Genomic DNA, 18,063 nt, shown 5'->3' on the forward strand with positions numbered 1-18,063 from the left:
TCCCTTATTCTTTCCCTTCTCTTTTATATGTAAACATAAAAGCCTTGCTGTTTTCCATTGAAACTATCTCTTTGATTCTCATAGGTTTGAACGGCTCCGATCTGGCCAGCCTGCAAAGGTATTTCAGCATTTACTTAGATTGTTTGAATTATAGCCCACCTTTTCTCCAAAAACTCAGTGGAGGATACATGACGCTCCCTTAACCAATCTGTACCCTCAAAGCCATCCAGAGAGGTAGCTTGGGCTTAAACAGTGTGTGGCCTAAAATTATTTATAAATTTCCTTGGCTGAGGTTGGACTTGATCCTGGGATCCTGAGTCCTAGTGCAATTCTTTTACTGAATCACTCTGTCGCTCCTTCAAAGCATGCTCATGTGGTCATACTATTGATATTGCTAGAGAATGAGATAAAATAGCTAGTGCATGCAGCAGCATACTTGAATTTATTTTGTATAGTCCTTCCTGGCTTCAAATGTTTGTAGGTGGGCTTTTTTCCATCTAAAAGTGATAAAGATGTTAAAAGCTCTAGTTGCATTTTGCTGGTGGATTTATCTCCATTTGGTTGGCCAAAATGTTTCCAATACAGAATGTATATCAGTTTATGATTCAGGAAGCATGTCAGTTTTGCATTGACTAGCTTTAGAGAAAGATTCTATGAGGATTGTTCGTTAGTATTCCTGGTTGTTTGGACTAATCCTAAACTAGGGCAGTAGCTGTGGTTCAGGGGAAGAGTTTGTGTACTCTGTGCCAAAGATCCTAGATTCAGTTCTGGCTTTTCCAGAATAGAAATGTACAAGAACAGCCAGTCAATGTAAGGAATAGTTTGAGATGATGAATAATATTTTTTATCTCATCCTAGAAACACTTTCCTTCCCTGGAACTGAAGTCCGTTAGACTTGTCATTTTTGTCATATGCTTTCATAACCATCCTTTAATAGCATGGCATAAACTTCTGTTTTAGGGACCCCACAGACTTTTACTGATTCCATGGTAGAACCTATATTGGAAGCATGAAGTCTGTCATGTATTGAAGTCTTAAAATGCCCCAAGAAATGCTTGTGTGAGAGTTCCTTTGAACATTGGGTGGCCTTTTCTTTATTTATTTTTCCTTGTTAGAACAGTAAACACCCTTTTTAACTGACTGTTTCATGTAACAATAACAGAGTTGGAGGGGACCTTATGTAGCAACTTTTCATTCATATCACCCTTTTCTGAGGCTTCCATATCCTTGGTTGGATTTCCCCGAAAAATCAGAACACATGATCAGTGAATTGGGAGGCATGTTTTGGAAGAAATGCTGTAATCCTTCACAGTAATCCAAGATTAACAAAATGCATATTCTTTTTTTTTTCTTCCAAGCAACAAAATGACACAGAGAATGAAAACAGTATGCTTGACATGGGACCTAGTATCACACCAGCACAAAAAGTTCCAGAAACTGTCAATACACTTTCATCTCAACTTGCAGGAATTGGTAAGTAGCTCTTTTCCCCATTCATACTCAGAAATCTGGTCATTTTGTGAGCTCTCTCTAGTTTTTATACAATTTCCCTCATATTTTTTTAAAAAACCAAACATTGTTTGAATGTAGGCCAACACACGCAGTCATAGCCAGATTTATTGAGAAATTATTGAAAATTGTATAAAATTACTGATAGCCATCTTTGCCCAAATTAATATTTTCTTTATCTGGAAAATTTGCACCCTCCATGCAAGAAAGCTTGATTCTTCTTTTTCAAATCGATAGATTCATTACATCTTCATATATTTTCAAAATTCTAGATAATACCTTGCTGTCCTTTGCCTTATAGATCTCGGTTCTAACAGTGTCAGTTCAGGTTTACAATCCCTCAATAATTCCAGCAAACTGGAAGAAGAGTTTGATATGTTTGCACTGACCCGTGGCAGTTCCTTAGCTGAACAACGCAAAGAGTAAGTGAATATACCCACTATATTAATATGGGCAAAAATAACGAATACTATAAAGCAAACTTTTGAAACTAAGAGATGAATTGATAATTAATGTATGTTTATATTCAGATTTTACTGGTGTCATTTTGATTTAAAACTGTACAAAATGTTGATTGTATTTTTTAAATGTAGACATAATTTCAAAAGCTGTCAACTAGCTTCCCTTCCATATTTTTCATGTAGAGAAGAAAGTTGTTAATCCAAAATTCTTAAGTCCTTCAAGTTGGAAAAAAACAAGTGACTGAAATCAAGGCTGCCAATGTTATGAAGAATAAGTTTTGAAACTGATGTCACGTGACTCACGTAGCATCAGTCTTGCCATGTTGTATGTGAAATTGAAAATCTTAGTTTTGGTGTCAGTTTGGGAATGATGGGTTCCCTTAGCAGAGTATTACCATTAGAATTAGATTTCCTTTTTGACAATAGACTACTGAATTTTAGGTATTGATTCCTTAAATTTTTAATACAGTGATACTAACAAAACATATTTTGTGTCTTATTAAGCCCCAACAATAATAATAGTGTTAATTTGGGAATTAGATTGTTGAGATTTTCAAAAGACTGTTGTTCTACTCCAAAGAACTAGGACAAACCTGAGCTGTAATTAGCGCATTCCTCTTCTCCACTCCCTGTCCCCCTTGGCATTTCCTAAACCTCTAGTAGTTTCTGTGAATTGCAGCTGCAATACATTAGAAGGTTTATTGTTAATAGCATGGACAAAATGAAGAACAGATTTATGAATTAGAGCAGTCTAGCAATGTAACTGTCAATTAAGACTAATGCTTTAGTTACTGTTATGCACCTTCCCTGTTCACTCTGGCTGTAATGGGTTTTCATTGCCTCTCCCAACGTACAGGCACTCTTTCCACAGCTTCCTGCCGCATTGGGTTCCACACTCCTGGGCCTTCTGTCCCTGTCATGCCTTTGCTCCACTGACTTTTTCTGACCTCCAAAAGGGTGCCCAGCCAATACGATGTTGCAGTCTTCCTGCAGAAACAGCCTTGTATGTTCCGGAGTGGGCACTATTTGTACAATCTCTCAGAGTGGAGTGATTTTCCAAATCATGCCATTTGGAAAATCATGTCCTTCTGAGAGATTGCAAGAATGGCAGCCACTTCCAGAATGGCGCGAGACGGCTTCTGTAAAAGCTTATGTGGCACATCAGCTGGACACTCTGTTGGAAAAGTGATCTTTGGAGATCTCCTTTCCAAAAGAAAGTCAGCTGATGGGTGCCACGCAGCAGCCTTCCTATATAGAAGCTGCTTAGTGTCATCTTGGAAGCGGGCATCATTTTGGAAATGACTGCTATTCTTGAATTGTGAGAATTGTGACTGCTTCCAAAATAGTACATGCTTCCAGCATAGCACCATGTAGTTTCTGTATAAGAAAGCTGCAGAGCACACAGGCCGGTTTTCTTTCAGAAAGGCAGTCTTTGGAAGAGGTAAGCGGAGCAAGGCCCATTGGGGCTGCCTCAAGGGCGTGGGACTCAGTGGGAAAGGGAACAGGCCAAGGTCTGTAGGGACCGTGCCAAGTGGAAGGTAGGGCCCAGGTAGGACAGGATTGGGTGGAGGAGAATTGTAGCATCCCCAAGATTGGTTGTAAGGGTGAGCAGATTGTCAAGTTCCAGAATTGTGATCATGTGGGCACAGGGTCATTATAGCAGTCAGAATGTCAAGTACAATGTTTAAGTCCCTTCGTTCAGCATCATTGTGATTTAAAACAGTTGCTTAACAGATAGTCAGCAGTTGAGGACTAGCTGCTCATTTATTTATCTAGAGGTGGTATGCAGACTTTCTGCAAGCTGTTATGCAAACTAAAAGCATGAGCTGTTGGCACAGCAAATGACTGAGTTAGCATTTTTTGAGGAAACTGTTCTGCCTGTTTGTCAGAAACTTCTTTGATTTTAATTTTCTCACCTATTCTTAATTACCTAGTGGTTTGAGAGATAAACATCTTAAAAATTGACACAGCTCTTCACTCTATAAAGCAATAGACATTTCCTACAACTGGACTGGCTATTTTGACACACCCTACTGACACGTTCCTGGTGGTACAAAACTATGTATTCACCAAATAGCTTTAAAATAATCATAATTTCCCTCACTTTCTCCCAAGATTTGTTTAATAGGAATAATGGTAGTGCTAATCCACTCTGAAGAATGGCTATGAAAATTACATGAGGCATTTTGTATAGCAAAAAAGTATGATATGAATTTATCTGACTTTAGTCTTGCAATGATATATGGCTAATTCTGAGGGTCTTGCCCAATTCGGTAGTTCCAAAAAAACACAGCTGTGTCCTGATATATTTTTCAGACTTGATGGCATAAGATTAAAGCAAGTCTTTGAGTGACATCGGTGCTAATAGAAACAGATGTTTTTACGGCCATGTGCACTTATGCCCCCTCCAACACTTAGCAAAATAGGCTACGTGCCAGTATGCTTCTCGGCACCACTGATTCAGCTCTTGTAGCCACTGAAGAGCTTATAATGCTTGCCGCAGAGCGCGCCTTTTCAGAGATTCTGCCTGGTTCAAAGATGAAGGAAAATTATAGCAGAAGAAGAATACGGACGCCCCGCATATATACCAGGCTGCACGAAGACTACTCCTGGCCTGCTTGCTTTTAATGGAATACGAAGTAGAATTGGGAACTATATGGAAAGAAAGCAGAGAACTAGAAGCAGCTGAAACTTAATCTCTTGACATGCACTCTGCCTGATCTTTTCCCACTCTGGATAATTGCATAGGAATTGGCAGCATATTTTCTCCATCACTACTTGATCCTCTTATGATTAAGACAAATATAATCTTTCCGATAAAGGGATACCTATCTCAAGTTGGACTGGTTGCCTCCTATTTTAATTTTTTTCACGCAGAAACCAGATCAGGATTATTTATTCTGCAGCATGCCTCTACTTCCGCATATGTTTGTGCTTTTCTTTTTCTATGCTTTGACGGTCAGATCAAGATAACTTTACTGGAGTTGGTCTGGATATCTTTCCAAAACATCATGAACAAGTTCTGGCAACATCTTAAACCTTTCCTGCCTTTCTGCCTTGTCACTGGTATGGTGGTGGCACTCTGCTTCATCCTCGATGCTATTGTGCACAGTGGGCCCTTCACTGACAAGCATTTCTTTGAAAAGTTCGAGAAGAGGTGGCCCAACCCCCTGGCTACAAGAAGGAACACGTCCCAGTGATTATGGGTAGGGCAGAAATATGGTTTGGAGGGAGCTCATTTCTGGCGCAACACCATCCAAGGCTGCATTGGCCCTGTGTAAGAAAGAATTTATTTAGGTAGAGTGTAGACAGAAGGCAGATTTGGATATACTTTAGAGTAAATAACAAAACTTGAGTTATTTTTTCAAAAGGGTGTAACTGTATGAAACAGTTTATATGAGATGATGTTCAGCAGCGCAATAGCTGAGTACATTAATTAATCTGGAAAAGTTATGCCTGTCTAATTTTACCTGCAAAACAGAGCATGTAATGTGTGTTAAGTTCATGCATTAAGGTGAAATAGAGATTTAGAACTATATGCATGTACAGTTCTATACTGAGTGGCTATAACACCATATTTAAATGAAAGTACCTTATTGCCTCTTCCTGTAGAGCTATAATTAAAATAATGTTTGCAAAAATCTCAATAAGCAAGCAGACAGACAGATTGCTAGCGGCAGGGCACAGCAGATTAGTACCTATTATCATCTTTTACATAGCTACCAACTTCAGAATGCCTTCTGTAAAATCTCAGACTAAAAGATAGCATAGAAGAGTGTTTTATTTGCTTAGTACCGTATTTTCACGACCAAAAGCCGCACCGGATTATAAGCCGCAGTATCAATTAACGTTAATTTTTCAAACTTTTTCCACATATAAAGCGCACCGGGTTATAAGCCGCACATTTCCCGACGCTTCTGGACATCTGTTGCAGTCGCGAGGAGGAGCAGAGAAGAGCGCGGAGGTTCTTGGCGCTCCAGGAAGCCGGGAAAGCAGTTGGGAGAGGCGCACGGCTTGGTTTCTCCTCCCTGGACGTCGCAGCAGCAGCCCCAAACTCACCGATCTCAGTGTTTTTCGCATCGGGGTGTGCTGCAAGAGCATGCCCCGATGCGAAAAACACAGAGTTCGGTGCGCTTGGGGCTGCTGCTGCGACGTCCAGGGAGGAGAAACCAAGCCGTGCGCCTCCCCCAGCTGCTTTCCCGGCTTCCTGGAGCGGCAAGAACCTCCGCGCTCTTCTCCGCTCCTCACGACTGCAATAGATGTCCAGAAGCGGCTTTGGGGGCTAATGGGGATTGGATTTCCAGCTCGATAGCCCCTGCCGCTTCTGGACGTCTATTGCAGTTGTGAGGAGCCGAGGAGAGTGCGGAGAAGAGCGCGGAGGTTCTTGGCGCTCCAGGAAGCCGGGAAAGCAGCTGGGGGAGGCGCACGGCTTGGTTTCTCCTCCCTGGACGTCGCAGCAGCAGCCCCAAGCGCACCGAACTCTGTGTTTTTCGCATCGGGGCATGCTCTTGCAGCACACCCCGATGCGAAAAACACTGAGATCGGTGAGTTTGGGGCTGCTGCTGCGACGTCCAGGGAGGAGAAACCAAGCCGTGCGCCTCCCCCAGCTGCTTTCCCGGCTTCCTGGAGCGCCAAGAACCTCCGTGCTCTTCTCCGCACTCTCCTCGGCTCCTCATAACTGCAATAGACGTCCAGAAGCGGCAGGGGCTATCGAGCTGGAAATCCAATCCCCATTAGCCCCAAAAGCCGCTTCTGGACATCTATTGCACTCGCGAGGAGCGGAGAAGAGCGCGAAGGTTCTTGGCGCTCCAGGAAACCGCGAAAGCAGCTGGGAGATCTTTTTCCACATATAAAGCGCACTGGGTTATAAGCCGCACTGCCGGTTTTGGATCAAATTTTAGGATTTTCAGTGCGGCTTATAGTCGTGAAAATACGGTATATGCAGGCTGCAAAACTACATTTTTCTCAAAATGGGATGTAGATTTGATTAGAGGATCAGGTTAGATTTCCAAACAAACTGGGTTTTTAAGGTTTAGTTCCTAAGATGTCGGGCTGAGAAGATTCAGAATCATTGGATGACTTACAGCCTTTCATCTGTTCTCAACCAACTCATTTCAATACTCTTGCAATAAAATTACTTTTTCTAAAATTATTCTTAAATAATTTTTCTAAAATTATTCTTAAATAATTAATCTTATTCTAAATCTCCGTTTAGCAGCAAACAAATTGGTTCTCCATCATCTGTAAACTACTATACCAGAATGAAGTTCAAGCTGACTAGGAATGGATTTTTATGCAAAATGCCTAGGCACCCCATTTAATTCTGGTATTTGACAGATGTGCAAACTCAGAAATCCTTAATTCTAGTCAAAAACAAAACATATTCTGTATGTATGAAATCTGACTTTCTGTGCTTTATCACATTTGGAAAATATTCAGTGAAACTACATTTGAATATTAAATTTTAGAATGAAATAGTTGCAATTGCTTCCTCTAATATATATACATGCAAATCAATATGCAATAGAGAAATATCTAGCTATCAAAGACTTGGACTTAAAATCTTTGTTGCATCTTAACTCTTTGGTCACTTTACTCTTGTACATCAGTGCTTAAGATTATTTACAGCTATTCTAATCAACTACAAAAACAAAATATTCTAAGTCCGCTAAATATAATAAATAATTCACACCAGTAGCATCGTCCAATTATAACTACAGTCTGGCAAAACATTTTCACATGCCTCCTTAAAAGAGATTAAGTAGCTGAGAAGGAGATTTCATATCTGCAGTACTACAGTTACAGTGGAAATAGTACAGAGATGAAATATGGAGCAAGGACTTTTCTACAGTTTTCACATGGCCTTCTCAACACACAAAGTAAGCCATTTTTTAAAGTGTGAAGGATTCTACAAACCTGGATTGATGGGTGGTTAAAGGATATACCCATAGAATAAAGAATGTGCAGGAATTTCTGTGCTGCCAATGTCTTACCAATCTTATTAATGCTATCCAAATGTATTTCAACAACTACTGATAATTACATTTAAGGAATTATTTACAACCTCTAGGAGTAAGCAGTTTTGTCATGGAATTTGGATAGAGATTGGGTATAATCTTTCAATCCCTCAGAAATACACAGAAGAGACTGCAGGTTCACACATTTGCTAGAAGCCATTCTGAGAATGCTCAGCAGTTTCATTGAACATTCATTGTAAATAATTCATCTGAGAGATCTACTGATTACCAATAATGAAATAGGGGTTTTCCTGATTGTTATTTTACTTCTAAATGTGAATCCTAACTTTGTATGCAACTATCTGAACTATCTATTTTCCAATCTACAATGCAGTTGCATTTACTGTTTTATTTCATCCTCAAATAGCAATAGCAATAGCAGTAGACTTATATACCGCTTCATAGGCCTTTCAGGCCTCTCTAAGCGGTTTACAGAGAGTCAGCATATTGCCCCCAACAATCTGGGTCCTCATTTTACCCACCTCGGAAGGATGGAAGGCTGAGTCAACCCTGAGCCGGTGAGATTTGAACCGCTGAACTGCTGATCTAGCAGTAGCCTGCAGTGCTGCATTTAACCACTGCGCCACCTGACCACAGCTAATCAGTATAATAAATTAAATCTAATATCTGATTTCACCATCTATTCCTTGAAAATTCTTTAATATTGTATGAGCCAGATAAAAAAGACAATTGAAGGAGAGTTTTTTAATTTTGACATTAAAATTTTCTCCAAATTCTTTCTCTCTCACATCTCTTTATTAAACTTTTGTTTTATGATCAACCTAAGTACATCTATATGCCAGTATTTACCAAATTATGGGATGGATGGATGGATGGATGATAGGTAGAATCATGTCAATCACAGTATTTTTTTTTCTTCAAAGAAAATGTAGTTTACATATAAGAATATTCATCTGTTATGCATCAAATAAATAAGAAAGTTTAAAAGAAAATGACAAATTAGACATGTAATGTAATTTATATAATATATTTCTATTGGGCCTGATTATTGGTATGTCTATGTGGTGTGTGTGTGTGTGTGTGTGTGTGTGTGTGTGTGTGTGTGTGTGTGTGTAAAGGACTCCCAACCTCACCCCAGAAATATGAAACATAATTTGTGCTTTAGATAAAATGCCCAAACCCATGTCTATTGGCTAACCTGATTTCCTCTTTCAGGGTGAAGTATGAAGATCCTTTAGCAACAAAAGGTCTAGCTGGAGCCTTGGATGCCAGACAACAGAATACAGGAGCAGTGAGTAGCTATCTATCAAACTGTGTATATATAACTACATAACTATATAATTGAAGAGGCATATCATGCCTATTCAAGGCATCATATCCTGCCTATTCAAGGCCTCCCCATATGTACTACTGACCTCCAACCAGCACAATCAGTTATTTTGCTGAGACAATGTGAAGTGAAATTCAAAATAACTGAAAGATGCTAAATTTGGAGAAATGATAGTAATTATCTCTCTTGATAATATGAGATAAACATATAATTTCTATGTTTTCATGTATAATTTGTATATGAATATAATACCACTCCAAAGTAAGAGAACATGCATCTACTCATAGTGAGGATAAATACTGTAAGGAGGAGGCAAAATGATTTCAGATTTCAATTCATTTTCAAGCAATTTTTTCACAATACTGTATAATTCCCACAATAGTTCATAATAAATCACAATAGACTACTTATATACGTTCAGCAATAATGCAAACTAAAGATCCATAGTAATGCACTGCATTATGTTCAATAGTTCATTAAAATTCAATTGAATTGGAAAAACATAATCCAAATATTTAAAAGATATTTCCACAAAATTCTGAAATATATAACATTTTAATCAACCCAATACTTCGGTTTCACAATACAGTATCTTGGAATTATTATACCTCAGCCATAAGAAAAGATGCTAATTAAAAATGCAATATGTATCATTGAAATTCTTCAATTAACAATCATCAAGCTCCAAAAATACAATACTAAAAAAAAAACCTTCTGCAAAAGAGAATGAGTCCTATGCATTCATGCTGGGGTAAATACAGTCAAAAAGATGAGCAGTTCTCTAAATATATTGCCTTCCTGTGTTGAATCCACTTTATGCTAACGTAGTTTTCAAATATAGTCCATCTGAATCAAGCTTCTTTTGAAGTCTGAGTTACACCCCTTAAATAGCTATCCTCCTTTTCAGTCCTTAAGAGCAAATGACACTGTTTGTCCATTCAGTTTCTTTCTGTTCTGTAGATAATTCAACCTTCTCTTATGGACTTGGTTCATAAGTTCCTTCAATTTTGTTAAAAAGAATGACATGAGAGAAGTCCCCCATGATCTTTTGGATAGAGGGGATACTTCCCCTACTAAGAACATTGCTCCCTGCTTTCCTCATCACCCACATTTTCTATCTTCTTTGAAAACAAATTTTCTCTTAACTAGCTGGAGCCAGGTGGTACTACTGATGAGGCCCCGATTTCAAACTGGATGATGCGCCAAGGAATGGTGAGAATGTATCTTCACTGCTGGGGAAGATTTTAAAAAGCACTTAAAGAATATTAAGCATATTGTGGCACAGATTGAACACTGTGTAGGGACAACAGCAGACTAAGTGATAGGATTAGGTTTGAAGCCAAGAAACCTCTTCTTCAAAATGCCACATTCGAGATTCTACCCGGTAGAGGAACAGTTTTTTACAATAGCCAAAATAGAATCTTCTACAGCTTTTGAATTTATTCCCACCATCTTTGTAACATGATGTGTATAACTCTGAATGCACTTGCATTGCATTGCAGTCCTGAGGTTATGTACAAAAAATCCAGTATTTCTTTCATGAAAGACTAGAAATGTTCTCCTTATTTCAGGAGGGAATGAGGAGAAAGGCTGAAAGGATTATGAAGTGACCATAACCTAAAAGGTTCCCTATCAAGCAAGGATTTGTACTTTTCACATAGTGCTCATTCAGTCATCTAGTGACAAGTTCTGCTTTGCCTCTTCTTTTGACTTTTTTCTGTAGCACTCACTTTCAGGAGAAATATACGCACTAGCATTAGGAATATCCAGCTGCCTATCATTTTGATCCTGGGATTCCAAGATTATACATGCCATTCAGTGGCGGATTAAGGCTCACTGGCGTCCTAAGCACGGACAAATCTTGATTCCCCCCTCCTTTGCACACACTGTACAAATCTTCATTGTTTTTTTTTCCTCACCTTCTTGATGCCCCCTTGGACCTGGTGCCCTAAGCACATGCTTAGTCTGCTTAATGGTTAATATACCATTGATGCCATTGAATTAATCAATAACATCAACCTAGAATTCGAATTGTACTGCTTTTCCAAGCTGAACCCATACACTGTTCTGGATTACTTTAATAGCTCTCATTTCCATCTGTTCCAGAAAGCTTTTCTGGGGATAAAATAAATTTTGACCACATTTTTCTTAAGAATGCTTCTCTTCCCCAAATTTTCTACCCAGTTTGATTTGAACAGAAGAAGAAAAAAGAGCTTTATCTTGGCAGAGGGAAGAGAATGAGATAAAAATAGATCAGATTCTGGTAGTGGCTTTAAAGGAACTGGTTGTATGATTTCTTCCCTTGGGCTAGTTGGCTTCTATTCATTTGGTTCTTTACTCTTTGTTTCCCAATGGTTTTGTAAACAAAAGCTGAGTACTTTTTCTGCCTGAATAGTATTTATGCTTTAACTTTGACTTTAACTTAATCTTTCTTAACTTATGAATCTGTCTATTGAGATCACACCTGCTTGCTTTTGAATAGTGAAAGCCAAAATAAACATATATTCTTTCTTTTGCACATTCTGGCTTATCAAGATAAGCTTACTTGGTTTAAGATAGGAACATGAACTTAAAAATGAAGAAGTGAGGAAGTAAGAAGTGGAGTTTTATCATTACATTGTGAAATTACGATATAATTCCCCAGGCAAGTTTTCATTTTTGGTTTATAATGGAAACAAAACCCTTTGTATCACCGTCACGGGCAATGTTTCCTCTAATTTTTTTTCAGTGTATGCGGAAAAGTATAGTGTTTGAGCGGCACATTTTCATGTCTGAGCACCTGAATTTTTTTCACAGATGTTTCACAGAGCAATTGATTTATAAAGTCTGAATTGGAATGGAGAAAAATGGTTTTGTGTGTGTGTGTGTGTGTGTGTGTGTTTGAGTGAGCGAGGGATCCAGTAAGGGAACTGTGCCTATTTAGAAAAGAAGGTAAATTATTGCAAACATGATCAGTCGAAGATAAGTATGGGGACAGGTTGAGTGGTAGAGAGAAAGTGATAAAAGAGTAGGAGAGAGGAAGAGAGGAAGAAAAAAGAGGGAAGAGAGACAGAAAGAGACAGAGAAGGAGCGAGAAAGTGACAGAAGAGTGGGAAAGAAGGAGAGAGAAAGAGACAAAGAGAAAGGATGAGACAGGAAGAGACAAAGGAGAAAGAAGGGAGAAGGAGAGAAAAAGTGACAGAAGAATGGAAAAGAAAGAAAGAGAAGAGAGACAAAGAGAAAGAGGATGAGAGAGAGAAGAGAGGAAGAGGAAAGAGGAAGAGAGAACATCTCATTTCAACCCTGAGGTGCAAATATTCTCTTTGATTGGTAATTTTATTTGTCCATTTACTATCCAATACTCTCATTCCTCCTTAAGTTCATCAAGAATTTCCTTCTTTTTATTGAATTTATCACAATACCTTGAGAACAACTTTTTCAGCATAGCTTTACAGCTATTTAAAATATATAGAAATTTAGGTCACATTTTCAGAACATTAGTCTACTATTTATAAGTCACTAAGTCAAAGAAACAGAATTCAGAAAGTTGGCTTCCCTTTTTGTAATTGCCTATTGCCTGCTTAACTTTTTACCTACATTTTTGATAACTGATATTCACTGTTGACCCAAGAAGCCCATTGTAGAAAGAAACGCTCCATATGAACTTTGTTTGGTTTCCATGGAATGAAGTTGTCTTTTTCTCAACCATACAGTAGCATATTCTTTCTAAGGACAATATAATCAAGATAGTCCATAATTGCCTACCAATCTTACAGTATAGCAATTGACAATCTCTTTATATTTCAACTCTAACTCTTTCAGTGTTAAAGGTTTGGTGAGGAGAAATCCAAAAATTCTTTTAAAGAGGAAAAAAAATGCTTGCACAATTGCATCCATGGAGACATGTATATATTATGCACAACACACAGAGAAACAAACTTAACAAAGTGCTAAGTCTGCCCACCAACTAACTCACGAGAGAGAGAGAGAGAGAGAGAGAGAGAGAGAGAGAATCCCTCCTTCCTTCAACCCAACACTCTCGCTGGCATCCCGGCCAGATGAGAGGGACTGCAGAGGGTCTCCTAGAGTCTAGGGCAGTGAGTCATTCGATGGGAAAGTTGCCTCTTGGAAAGAATGACCCGGATTGGCTTCCGCTTTCAATCTGCCACCCAAAGACCGAACGGAGAAGCAAAGAGGCAGGAGAGACGAAGCAGGAGAGATGAAGCGGGAGCCAATCCGGGTCATTCCTTCCAAGAGGCTGCCCTAGACTCAAGGAGACCCTCTGCAGTCCCTCTCATCTGGCCAGGATGCCAGTGAGAGTGTTGGGCTGAAGGAAGGAGGGATACTCACACTCTCACTCTCTCTCTCTCTCTCTCTCTCTCTCTCTCTCTCTCTCTCTCTCCCTCCCTCCCTCCCTCCCTCCCTCCCTCCCTCCCTCTCTGGCAAATCTGAGCAGCCGCTGCTGGGAGCCCACCCCATGCCTTCTCCCAACCCCCACACCCCTTCTCTGAGCTACTTACTTTCTGCCTTGTGGATCTAGAACTGATTTCTGTCTCCAGGCTGGCTCTCCTATCCTATTATGGTGGAAGGTGTCTCACAAAAACCACTGCGCGGCAGTTGGAAACTGCTGCGCGGTGTTTTGTTGCCACGTGCGCGGCCACGCAGCTTAGAGGGAACAGTGGTCATGGTTATATGCTTATTAGCAATAAGTAAAAATGGCTACCTAATACATTGTTTATATAAGAAACCCTATTTCCTTTAAATTTTAAGTATACTTTAAAGGTATTTTGCTAACCACAGGAAATAGGCAAAATATGACATCCTTATTTAAATATTTTTCTTGGATTTACATCCCTTTCACCACCTTTCACTCAGGAACTCCAGGCAACTAACACATCACTCTTTCCTCCACTTGTCCCTCCCACCCACCCCACTCCCAAAAAATAACAGTAGGAAGAAGATTAGTGTAAGACATCATAATTAGTCAAAAGAGATGAAAGTGTAGAGGAAAGAAGTGAAACTTGGAGAGATCTTATTTGTCATATCTTAAGTGTATATTTTTGTGCCAGAGTGTCTGTAATGAGAGCTTAAAATGGCCTTTCTATTAGAAGATGGGAGCAAAGCAGAAGGCACGGAAGCACTTTTGCTAGACATAAATTACCCAATTTTTGTTTTGCAAAATGTTATTCCTTAGGCTTGTTAAAAACAATGATAATACCTAAAATAAACAAAAACACAGAAGATTTCTGTGCTTTGCTTAATAAAATTAAAACATCTGTCAAAGCCTTCTAATTAATGATGTCTCTCCATATACATTATGATGTTATCCATAGTCTGTACCCGTAACCTAAGTCTTAAGCTGTGTGAGAAAGATTTTGAACCATTTTTCAGTGACGCTAAGAAATATTGAACCAAGAATTGCACTGATTTAAACCATGACTTTTTAACCCTGAGGGTTGAAGGGGTTTTTTGGTTTTTTTTTACAAACATGGATATGCAAAGACTATTTGGTCTTTTTCTTTTTTCTCACTTTCCTTCTCAGATTCCTGTATCCCAGGCTGCTTTCATGGAGAATATTGAACAGTGGATCTCTGCTGAAGGGGTATGTAATAAAGATGAAATGCTCGTGTATAAGAAGGAGTTAATTACTTGCTCACCCTTGTGGGGAGGGACATATATAAAAAGATGGTATATCCTGGGAGGGCGGGGAGAGGAATCTTAGATTCTGTCTCTAGTTTAGAGGTGATCAGTATTAACTCCTGAGCCTGACTTCCTCTCTTGCATTACTCTCCTTGAGCCTCTTCTGACAATGAAAAGGAGATGTTTACTTTTCCTTTCTTGTGGCCAGGTCTGTCTGTCACTGACATATCAGCATTAAAAACAGAAATTTGATATCAGTGTCCCAAATTCAACTGCTCCTTGAAACACATTACTCTGTAGATATGATGGGTGAACATATACCAGATCTTAGTATGTGTGGAAAATTCTGTTCCACGTGAGCCCTGTGAGCTTCCATTTACTCTTATTTGGTTTCCATATTGCCTTTTTTTCTCCTCAGGGAAACGAGACAGTGGATCCAAAGGGTGTCACCAGTGAAGGCAAGTTATACCAATCATATATTCTATCCTTTATGACTGATATTCTCCAGCTATTCGGCCTGAAATGTTCTTCATCTATTGACCCCTTGTGTACGAAGTCTAAAATCAAACCATCCTATATTAACAACACACAAACATGATTTCTTAGCATACCTGTAATTTTTGTAACCCCCTAATAGGGTTACCAGAATTTGTTAGACCTGTTAGCTCTTGTACCTATGCATTCAGAAATGCCCTGATGAAAACAACTGTTTGTCATATTATTACCACAGCCATATGATCTATGCAACTCCAGATATGTGTTTCACCAGTAGAAGAGTGTTCTGACCTAGACTTCCCCAGCAGCACAAAGCCGAGTCCTCATCCTGATAAAACTCCTTTTATTTAATTTACAGTGAATTCCTCCCCAGCAAAGTCCTGGCCCACAGTCTTTCAAGATAGTTCACAATTACTGACCTTATCAGGTTTGGAGAGTGACCGGCCGAGATCTTTCAGACACCGTAACACTTGGCAAGAATGCAGGAATGAAGTAATTGTCTCCTGCAAACACCCCTCCCCTTTCACTCCTCTTTGGTTCCCTATGGGAGGGACCATTCACCATCCACCCATGACCTTACTCCCAAGTCGACCCTTGTTCCTTAGCTGTTCCCTTCATCTGGCAACTCTGTGCATGCATACACTGGGAAGAGGCTCCAGCTCTGATTTCAAAGGCAGCTGATAACTATCAGATGGCCCTGGCCCCCATCTCTGCCTCCTCCGCAGAGCACTCATTGGAGCCTTTCCCCAGACTCCAGGACTGGCCCATGTTCTTCTCCAATCTCCTCACTATCCAAATCTGCTGCCAGCTCTGCTTGTCACTGGCACTCCACAACAAAGAAAATATTTATAACTCAGACTTGAAATGGGGGATCCTTGGTGCTCTCTGGACTTGATTGTTTTCTTGCAAGTATTTCATTACCCGTTTGGGTAATGAAAGGCTGCAAGAAATCAACCAAGCTCAGAGAGCATCAAGAACCCCCATAGATATTTCAATTGTAATTCCTCCCAGTGCTCTTCCAGCCCTGGCTTAATTCTTCCTCTTTTAAAATTATCCCTAATTCTTTTTCCCCAGAGTTTGACAGATTCCTTGAGGAGCGTGCAAAGGTGGCAGATCGACTTCCTACCCTTCCCAGCACCCCCACAGGGGCTCTTTCCACATCAACATCCACTAACTCTGGTCCTCAGCGAAAGAAGGACAAAGAGGAAGATGCAATGTTCGCTTTATGAGCCGTTCTGCCGCTTGGTGTGCCGTGGTGACAAGAGGACCTGTGTGTTCTGCACTGCACTTCTTGGGGGAAGAGAGGGGAATCCAAAGGAGACAAGATCGGAGAAAAGAATCTTCCCCTTTCCCTCTTCCTGCCTTCTTTCCAGACTGCTTCGGGTTAGGTTAATCATTGCTGCAATAGGGGACACTAAAGCAAAGCAAGCAGTAGGAAGAGGTTGCAGAGCTGTCAGATATATTTGCCAGATGGATGGGGATTTCTCCAGGGAGATCTAGGCAGTCTTGGGTGTATTCTTCATTGTTTTGTTGTGCATATCTTTCTCCAATGATGATGACTCTTAAAGGTCGTGCTAAAAATGGGTAATAGGATTTGTCAGTTTTTCCCAATACCACAGGAAGTTGCACAAAATGGTCAAATTGAGCAGCTTCTTTCAATCAGCTAGCTTTTCTGTACTTTTCTTCTCCTCTAGCATTAAAGAAACTACACATCCAGTTTGCTGTGACAAAAAAACAGAGTACTGTTTGTGGTCTTTTCACACACACACACACACACACACACACACACACAAACACACGTAAACACTCAGTTACATACCAATATTTCTGCATGAAGAATTCTGCTCTCAAGCCAAGCACATTCTCTCTCCAGTCCAGATACCAGCTGCATAGTGCACAATTCTGAGCAGTATCAATTTCTTCCAAGGCTGGCTTTTTTCAGTTTGCAAAGCTAGAATGTCCAGGAGGCAAAGACTTTTGTGAAAAAAAAGTTGAATCTGATGGAACTCACTATCATGACTTTTCTGTTTTCACCATAATTTTCCCTTAGATTGTGTTCCACTATCATTCAAAGAACTGCAAATGACATTCATCAGATTTATGGTTAAAGAATGGTTTTGGGGGAAGGCAATATTGAATTATGTCATGTAATTGGGAGACTTGCTTTGTATATGCCATATTAAAGAAATGACTTCACTACAAATATGTGCTTTCTGTCAAATTTGGCTTGCAGTATAGTACAATTTCTAATCAAATGTGGAGAAAGAGTACAAGGAGAAGCAGTCAAGAGGCTTCTCAACAAGAATTTGTAGTTCCTAGCAGAAAAAAAAGCAAGGAAGTAACTCCTAACTGAAGTTTGTCTGTATTAATTTAGACTTTAAAAAGAATGTGAACATTTGCCGAGTAGATGCCACCTGTACATATCCAACTGAACATGGATATTCTTACACCAAGCCCATAAAACTCAAGCGGTATATAGCACTGAACTAGATAAGCTGTACAGTTAATATTAGCATCTGTCAGTTTCTGTAATTAATATGACAGCAATTTTTTAGAAAATGCAGATAAACTTATCTTTCTTTTCAGTGGCCCTAAATTGGGAATCTTGTATATTAAAATCTTGGCACATCATAATTTCTTTTTGAAGTTCAGTATAGTGTTTTTAGCTTTA

The 18,063-nt window shown here is 39.6% G+C and overlaps 1 protein-coding gene across 1 annotated transcript in view; it reads left to right on the forward strand.

Annotated features, from left to right (window-relative positions):
• TOM1 (target of myb1 membrane trafficking protein) overlaps positions 1 to 17,595 on the forward strand; it is a 33,039-nt gene extending 15,444 nt beyond the window's left edge. The window contains exons 9-15 of the mRNA XM_032221284.1: positions 85 to 118; positions 1,359 to 1,473; positions 1,811 to 1,931; positions 9,164 to 9,239; positions 14,800 to 14,859; positions 15,316 to 15,355; positions 16,467 to 17,595. Of these exons, the coding sequence (XP_032077175.1) occupies positions 85 to 118; positions 1,359 to 1,473; positions 1,811 to 1,931; positions 9,164 to 9,239; positions 14,800 to 14,859; positions 15,316 to 15,355; positions 16,467 to 16,621 (601 nt within the window). The 3' untranslated portion in view covers positions 16,622 to 17,595. The remainder of the gene's footprint in view (positions 1 to 84; positions 119 to 1,358; positions 1,474 to 1,810; positions 1,932 to 9,163; positions 9,240 to 14,799; positions 14,860 to 15,315; positions 15,356 to 16,466) is intronic.
• Positions 17,596 to 18,063: the final 468 nt, after the last annotated feature.

The sequence above is a fragment of the Thamnophis elegans genome, chromosome 7 (assembly GCF_009769535.1).
Source record: "Thamnophis elegans isolate rThaEle1 chromosome 7, rThaEle1.pri, whole genome shotgun sequence".
In the NCBI taxonomy this organism is placed as follows: domain Eukaryota; kingdom Metazoa; phylum Chordata; class Lepidosauria; order Squamata; family Colubridae; genus Thamnophis; species Thamnophis elegans.